The sequence below is a fragment of the Balaenoptera musculus genome, chromosome 1 (assembly GCF_009873245.2).
Source record: "Balaenoptera musculus isolate JJ_BM4_2016_0621 chromosome 1, mBalMus1.pri.v3, whole genome shotgun sequence".
NCBI classification, from domain to species: Eukaryota; Metazoa; Chordata; class Mammalia; order Artiodactyla; family Balaenopteridae; genus Balaenoptera; species Balaenoptera musculus.
Window position 1 is genome coordinate 68,106,024 of NC_045785.1, and position 8,513 is coordinate 68,114,536.

At 37.3% G+C, this 8,513-nt stretch overlaps 1 protein-coding gene across 2 annotated transcripts in view; it reads left to right on the forward strand.

Moving 5' to 3' along the window:
- Positions 1-4,422, forward strand: part of GIPC2 (GIPC PDZ domain containing family member 2) — a 90,155-nt gene extending 85,733 nt beyond the window's left edge. The window contains exon 5 of one of the 2 annotated variants that reach the window (XM_036832630.1): positions 496-4,422. In XM_036832630.1, the coding sequence (XP_036688525.1) occupies positions 496-641 (146 nt within the window). In that variant the 3' untranslated portion in view covers positions 642-4,422. The remainder of the gene's footprint in view (positions 1-495) is intronic. The other variant, XM_036832622.1, reaches the window with a different exon arrangement.
- The last annotated feature ends 4,091 nt before the right edge of the window (positions 4,423-8,513 follow it).

Consider the following 8,513-nt stretch of genomic DNA (forward strand, 5'->3'; position numbering starts at 1 on the left):
CTTTATGCTTTCCCCCAATTATTGCCTGTTCCCTCCTCTCCAAAAGTAACCGCTTTCCCAACTTAGCCATAAGTTTGTTTTGCCAGTTTTTTTATCTTTATGTAAATGGAATAATATAGTATGATTCCTTTGTGTCTGGCTTCTTTTGCTTAATGTCACATTTGGGAGATTTGAGAATGTTCTGGTATATTAGCTGTGGTTTGTTCATTTTCATTGCTGTGTATAAGTTCATTGTATGATTATACTATGTTTATTCAGTTTCCTACTGATAGATAACTGGGGTCTTCCTGGGTTCGGGCTGTTGTGAATAATACTGCCTATGAACCTTATTGCCCATGGATTTTGGTGCACATAGACATGCATTTCCTTCTAGAATATCTATGGGAATAGACTTATGCATGTTACTTTTAGAAAGTACTTTGCCTTGGTGTCATTTTTCTCAGTCTTCTGATGCTGTTTCATGTATCATTAATCTTTAAAAATTATTTTTGATAGCTACTACAATGTTTGAAGCTGGAAAGGACAAAGGTAATCCAGATGAATTTGCTGTGGCACTTGATGAAACCCTTGGAGACTTTGCGTTCCCAGATGAATTTGTCTTTGATGTTTGGAGAGTCATTGGTGATGCCAAACAAGGATGATGATGATGTGAAAGATCGTCTCTGGAGGAATGAACCATTGTTCCTTAAAAAAAAAAAAAAGTTAAAATCTTCTTTTAGACGCTTATGGACTCTGGCTTGTTTTATATATATGAATACATTCTTTTGAAATATAATTTTGATTTCTGGGCACTTTTTAATGCAGTTGCATATGTAGTATGCTTAAGATAAATTACCTAAAACGTGATCAATTTTAATACTCATTTAAAAGCTTTTTAAAGTTAGTTTTAGAGAGTATTTCTAGATAGGTTATTTTGTTCCCCATTGACAGCCATGTTTTGTTTTCCACGTGTAAGTAGTTGATTGCAATCGCCTTGTAGTTCTTTTGCAAAATCTTAATGCAGTGAAAACAAGGATTGGAGTATAATTTGCCTCATAACATCTTCATTTTGTTATACTAGCTTGAACAGGATATGTTCATGACATGAAATACTAATTATGCCTACTAGAGGTCTAGAAACATTTTTTTAAAAAAATCCACTGAATAAGGGGAGGAAGATTCCTATAGCCTGTTGATGTCTATGGCTTACTTACTCTCTTTGTAAAACAAGGATTGATTGACTATTATTTTTTCTTCTTTGTAATTGCTTCCTTGCTTCTTAAACTTGTTGAAATCTATTGTGTTGTGTATGTATTTGCACGTGTAGAAGAAGGTGAAAAAGAGGCAGATACGGTAGAAACCATTTATATTTGATTTTTCTTTTTTTAGCAGTTCTTACAACACTATTTCTTTTCCATCCATACCTACTGTTATGTTACCCTTTATAAGCATTCCAGGGAAAGTTTTTATAGTCTTTGTAGAACTTTTCTTTTGAAAGATGTTTACTCAGAAAATAACTATGTTTGAGAACATTTTTTGGGGTTAAAGAGCAACAGTTTTAAGCCTTCTGAACTTAAAAGGAGATACTATCAGCAGTCGATTTCCCCCTAGTGAAAATGAAGGAGGAAGGGAAAATTGAGAAAATATATTAGCTTATTATTTTAGAGCTCTAATGCACTCTCTCTGAAACCTTACATGATTGAGAAAATTGAGGGTAAATGACTGTTTTATCACTCTTACTTGACATTTTACAGATGTAAGAGAAATGGAAAGAAAAGGTTTCAACATAGATCGTTTAATAAGGCAGAGCATGGTGTGACCAAGCGTTCTTCTAAAGTGTTAGATGGAAAATGCTGCATGCTGCCGTGGTAATCAGAAATAATAACCTGTGAGGGGTGTATTCTAGGAAATCAGAAGTAGTTCCCTTTTCGTGCTGGGTTGATGCTTAGATAACTCTTGTTTTCTGGTGCAACTTCACTTTTACTGCTTTCCGCTCTCTTTTTTTCACATAAATTTAATGCTATGAATCTTGGTATTCCTTGTCTCATTAATCTGAAACCTGCACAGAAACTGTTGCAGTCATTAACATGTAACAAAAGCAGTTTATAGAATGTGGATTGTCTTATTGCCCTTGCCCATCATTTGGAAATAGCATTCAGCCCAGGCTGTAGTAATTTGTTGCTACTTGTTTAGTGAATTTCTTTCAGAGGTCCCCAAATACATACTAATTCTTAATATCACTTCTCATAGGATAGGAAAGTTATTGGATGACTTAAGAGGCCCACAGAAATATTTCGGTTTAAGCAAAACATAAATTTTTTGGCACTAGATGTTAGATTTGAAATGATGAGTCGTTGTTAATTATTGATGGCTGTCTGATTCTCCCTTCCTTTTGGATATGGATGAACACTGACACTTGGTGCAAAGTCCCTGTGATTTGTGGAATCTCATATTCACAAAGTGGTTACCATGGTCTTTCTAGAATTTTGATGTGTAAGGTGCCCACGGCCATGTACAGCTGCAACTGTAACTTCCTTGTTAGCGTCAAATGAGCATTAAGGGTGTCAGCTGGGCACAGGTGTTTTACTACTAACAGTTTTTTTCTTCTTGAAATGTCTTTCTCTGTTACCTCTACTGATAAACTGATAACAAGGTCAGTTTCTTCATTTTGTTCTCTTACCTGAAAATATATCTCTTTGTGAACTTTGTGCCTCTTGGTAAAACTCTCAGTGCACAAAAAGAACAGGGTTTCTTTTTAGATGTCACAGTCTACAAGTGGGAGCTACCCTTATACTGCTACAATGAGACGAAGTCTTTTTTTTTTTTAACTGTGCCATTTTATTGGCACCACTAAACATTTTCAGAAGGCCTCTGTTGTTTTCTCTTGTTCTCTAAGAACTTTTTTTTCCCCAACTGGAGGATGATTGTTTCATTCTTTTTAAGATTTTGATTATTTTATTCCTGATTTCCTTTCATGCAAAACAACATCCTTCAGTGGCCACTAAGAGCACACTCTGTTTTCTTTGTGGAAAGAATGCAAAGGATGATGGAACGTTGGGTTCAATGGGGTCTTGAACACAGCTCGGCTCCCAGCAGGTCTACACATTCTGATGACTACAAATGGGTACATTTTGGGTTTCTGTGATGTTTCAAAAATACAATTATATAATTATATGATGTGAAACTCTTTAAGAATTCAACTAATAGGGCATCCCTGGTGGTGCAGTGGTTAAGAATCCACCTGCTGATGCAGGGGACACGGGTTCGAGCCCTGGTCCAGGAAGATCCCACATGCTGTGGAGCAACTAAGCCTGTACGCCACAACTACTGAGCCTGCACGCCTAGAGCCTGTGCTCCACAAGAGAAGCCACCGCAATGGGAAGCCCACACACCGCAACAAAGAGTAGCCCCCGCTCGCCGCAACTAGAGAAAGCCCACGCGCAGCAACGAAGACCCAACACAGCCAAAAATAAATAAATAATTAAAAAAAAGAATTCAACTATAAAAGCTGTAATCAGTTAACCTCTGCTTGGGGCTGCTATAGCCAATAGTATAATGTGACAGATAATTAGCTAAATAGAGATAATTTTTCCAAACGATGTTTAATTTGCAGTATTTTCCCCCATAACTTTAACAAATAGACATTTTCCAAGTAAAGTGCACTTTATTTGGGTCCATGTTGCTAGACCTCCATCAAGTCCAGAGAGCGCCTTCCTGGTTCCTTCAGTTATCATTGCCTTCCTAGCATAGTAGCAAAATGAATTTCACCTGCAAATGGTGTTTTCAAAGTAATGATTTTTCTAAATAGAGTACAGTTATCTGCCAGAGATGTAAAAGAGTGACCATATAATTACCATTTCACTCTGTGATATGTCTAAAACATATGGATACCAATAGCATGCTGTTACTCTGGAGGAGGTAATAGGTTAAGAGGACAGTTGAGTGTTTTCCTCAAGCTGTGAGTGAATAGAGAGAGAGATAGGAGATGCTATTCAACTCACAGTCCCACGTATTAGTCCTCTGTGTAAAATGCACATTTATTATCTTCTTGACACAGACTGAAAGAGATATCAGAGTAATTTATCATGGTTATAAAATGTTTCTAAGATTGTGAAGTGTACCACTGGCACAGCCTGTCCCTACCTATTACCTGAAAACCCAGTTCTAAGAAATGATCCATGGTTATTATCTGCTAGGAGGGCGAGCAAAAGTTGACTATGACATCTTTATTTCATTGGAGACATTACATTTCTATGAGACTTATGTATAGCCATAGATATTTTCAAGCTATAGGAAGAAAAAGAAATTAAAAAACAATTCTGAAAGATAGTTTTAAGTAAATGTTTTATATTTTGAACTGTTTGTGCCATGCATATAGCATTGACTATATACAGGTAAAATATTCTACTTTTTCATAAAGAAAAGTTTTTTTCTCTTTTATAAAAATCATAGCTTATTATTTTAAAATGTATTTTTGAGATTGAATTTGGAAATTTATTAATATGTGAAATTACAAATTATATTTTGATACATTGTGTATTTCTGCTTATAATGTATACATCTTCATGTATTGATCAAAAAGTAAATTATTTGTAAAGCTATCATAAATTTATATTTCTTATATTTAAAATAGAACTCCTCAAATAAAAAATCGTTTTCATGGAAAAAAAGTGATGAATGTTTTTATCGTGAAAACAATAAAAATTTGGGGTTTTAAATGTCAGACTTTTTAGTTTTGTCTAAATAAATAATGGGAATAACACATGTGATTGTCCAGGCCTTTGTGTTTCTAACATACCTTGGTGTATTTTTTTCTCAACATATTTTGTAACAAGGTATAACCTCAAGGTCTCTTAGTTTTAAAATCCTCAAATTATTTGCTTTGATTCAGTAAAGATACACGAGATAGGCACTGCTACAATACTCTAAGACAAAACAGTCAGAAGCTGTTTCTGTTATAGGATGGAGGTTTACCCAGGGTGACACTTTCTCCTTTATTCAACCAATTTTTATGGCAGTAATTTCCAAACAATAGTGTAAGTAAAAGAAATATCAGCCCCTAGCTCTTCGGTAGTTATGCCTTTTGGGTTCATTATCTCCTTGATAGTTTGAAGGCCCTATCAGAGCTGTTAGAAATCCTTACAAATGTGCTAATTCCATGTACTGGTGGTGGGGCCCAGGAATCTGCATTTTGACACCTCTTCCAAATGGTTCTAAATGGAAATGAATCAAGGACCTTTACTGTGAGCTCTTTGAAGGTGCTGGCCTAGTCTAGGGTGGAACAATAGATACACTCGAGCACTCAGGATCTATCAAGGTAAACAGAGGCATAAAAGAGATCTCTAATGCAATCAGATAACTGCTCAAATGCATGTGATGTAGTATGCGAAAAAGCCGTAAATGACAGTAGGCATTTTGTTAAGTGGGCAATTTTCTAAATGTTACTTGGTATGCTAGAAGAATTTGTTATCTTAGAGAAATAGACTCCCCAAGTGGCACACTATGGGTTAACCCGTGTGATGGCTTTGCCTCAGTTTATATGCAGTGTTTGATGCTTACTGTTGTTACAAGTAAATATTGGCTATTTATATTACCCTTACTAGGTTTTTAATCCTCTTCTAGTTTTGTAGATAAAGATCCTCTGAAACAATGGTTTCTAAACATTTTCACTTTTAGGAGAATGGAATTGACATGTGTGATAAGAAGACTGACCTCTCTCAATTAGAGTAACTTCAGTGGATGCTGTGGTTTTGATTATGGAAAAGCTAAGCTTGTAAAAATGCTGCTTGAATTCTCCTTGTATAGATTTTTCTCTTATTGAGGTCCCTTTATGCAGAGGGTAGAATGCAGAACGTAATTCATGCTTCCTTATCTTATGTGTCATCTAAAAATATGTGGGAAATAATATTTATGATTTAAAAAGTTATAGATCCAATGAATTAATTTAGTTTTGAAAAAGTGTTTTCTCTAGAAGTTAGAATTTCTAACCCCTTGTTCAGATAAGTTCTTGTAAAAATAATTTGATTCGTTTTATTTATTTAAAAATTTTTTATTTATATTTTTATTGCATATATATAATATACAATACTTGTTATATATATTTATAGTGTGTATATATATATATATAAAAAACAAAATTTACTATTTTAACCATTTTTAAGTGTGGTATTAGGTACATTCACAATGTTGTGCAATCATTACCTCTATCTATTTCCAGAACTTTTTCATCATCCAAACAGAAACTCTATATCCATTAAACAACAACTCCCCATTCCTCTCTCTGCCCAGCCCCTGGAAACTTCTATTCTACTTTCTGTCTCTATGAATTTGCCTGTTCTAGGTATCTCATATAAATGGAGTTATACAATATTTATCCTTTTATGTCTGGATTATCTCAGGAAAATGTTTTCAAGATTCAACCATGTTGCAACACATATCAGAATTTCATCTTATTTTAACAGAAAAGTAAACAGAAATATAAAAATGAGATAAACCAAAGATTTTCTTCCCCATAAAACAAGAGGAAAACGTCCTCTTTTGCAAGGGTGCTGGAGAAAAATGAAGAAATAAAATCTTAACAAACTTAGGGAATGGAGTCAAAACCATGGGAAACTTTAGGAAAACAGGATAATGGGAACGTCGTAGTCATCTTCCTGCAATGTCCTTCCCTCTTCACACTCCTTCCATCCCTGGCTCTTTCTTCTCTACCTAACCTCCATCCCTGGTGTTCCTCAGGCCTCGGGCCTGGGTTCCTATCCCCTATTCTACCCTCTTCTTAGGAGACTCATCTGATCCTGTATCTTTAAACATCTTTATATTTTCAACCCCCAAATCTGTATCACCAGTTTGGGCCTCTCTTCTGAGCTCTGTACTCAGATATTCAACTGCTTCCTTGACATCTCCACTTGGTGTGTCAAAACCTTAACATGTCTAGCATGAAACATTAGATTTTTCTTAGAAATCTTATTTTCCTCAATTTCTGTGACAGGGAGTGGCTCATAATTCACCTCACTGCTCTTTTACCTACTGTGTCTAATTCAGCAGCAAGTCCTTTTTTGTTGTATTTCCTAAAATGCCTCCTGAATGCATCCACTTCTTTCCAGTTTCACTGTCACCTATTTCATCCACATGTCATTTCTCCTGTGGCTGCTCCAACAGGCTCTGCACTGCCCGGTAACAAGAGTGCTCTGAAAACGTTTACTGCAGGACATGAGTGTTCAGCATCCTTTAAAATGAAAGTATCGGGGCTTCCCTGGTGGCGCAGTGGTTGAGAGTCTGCCTGCCAGTGCAGGGGACACGGGTTCGAGCCCTGGTCTGGGAAGATCCCACATGCCGCGGAGCAACTAGGCCCGTGAGCCACAATTACTGAGCCTGCGCGTCTGGAGCCTGTGCTCCGCAGCAAGAGAGGCTGCGATAGTGAAAGGCCCGTGCACCGCGATGAAGAGTGGACCCCACTTGCCACAACTAGAGAAAGCCCTCGCACAGAACGAAGACCCAACACAGCCATAAATAAATAAAAAAAATTAAACTTTAAAAAAAAAAATGAAAGTGTCAGCGCCTCATTTTTTCTTCTCTGGAAGGGTTTGACATTAAGCTCTTTTCTGTCTTTGAGGGAAGGGACACTACTTTTTGGATGATTCAGCTTCTACTAAAAGGCCCACAGAGTCTACTGTGAAAGAAATAGGAGGAAGGAGGCAAGATGAAGAAATCTCTTAGGTGTAGACTAAAGGCTGTGAAGGCTAAACTGTGTGTGTGTGTGTGTGTGTAGGAAGGGCAGAGAGAGAGAGAGAGAAAAATGTCTTTAAAGGCCCAAACAGAGGAGATTGGTACCTTGTTTTCCTTCAGGCACATCATGGTTAGATGGAGTGTTTAGACCAACAGGAACAAAAGTCTTCAAAAGATTCCTGATCTTTCATCATGGCACAGAGGGAGTAAGACCCATAGTGAGGGGTGGTGTTTGAACACCCAAGACCTGTGAGGAAGCTTGAGTCGTTGACCAGAGAGCACCAGCCTTCATAGAAGCAGCTCTTCCCATCCCCTATTTGTTTCTGTCATCAATGTTTGGTGAGGATATTGTTTGTCAGCAGTCTTGCCTGTTGTTGTCTAGCAGGAATGTCACCCCATCGGCTAGAACCTCTGGCTTATTCCTGTGCCTGCCCTATTCCCAGGCATAGTATTTTATTTTATTTTTTTCATTTCATTTCATTTCATGCCATACCACGTGGCATGCTGGATATTAGTTCTCCGACCAGGGATCGAATCCATGCCCCCTTCAGTGGAAGCACGGAGTCTTAACCACTGGACTGCCAGGGAAGTCCTCCCAGGCTCTTTTTTAAAAAGGACACATAAGCTTTAGAAAAGAGAGATGGTCTCTTGAACAGCTGGTGATGCGTGGGGGAATCCTTGCTTCTGTACTTGGGAGGCTGACCTGAACTAGCATGTGACCCCTGGCTGGGACACCAGCAAATGACATGTTAATGGGATCACATCACTCCCTTTCAAGCTCCATACGGTGGCCTCCTAAGCCCTGCCCA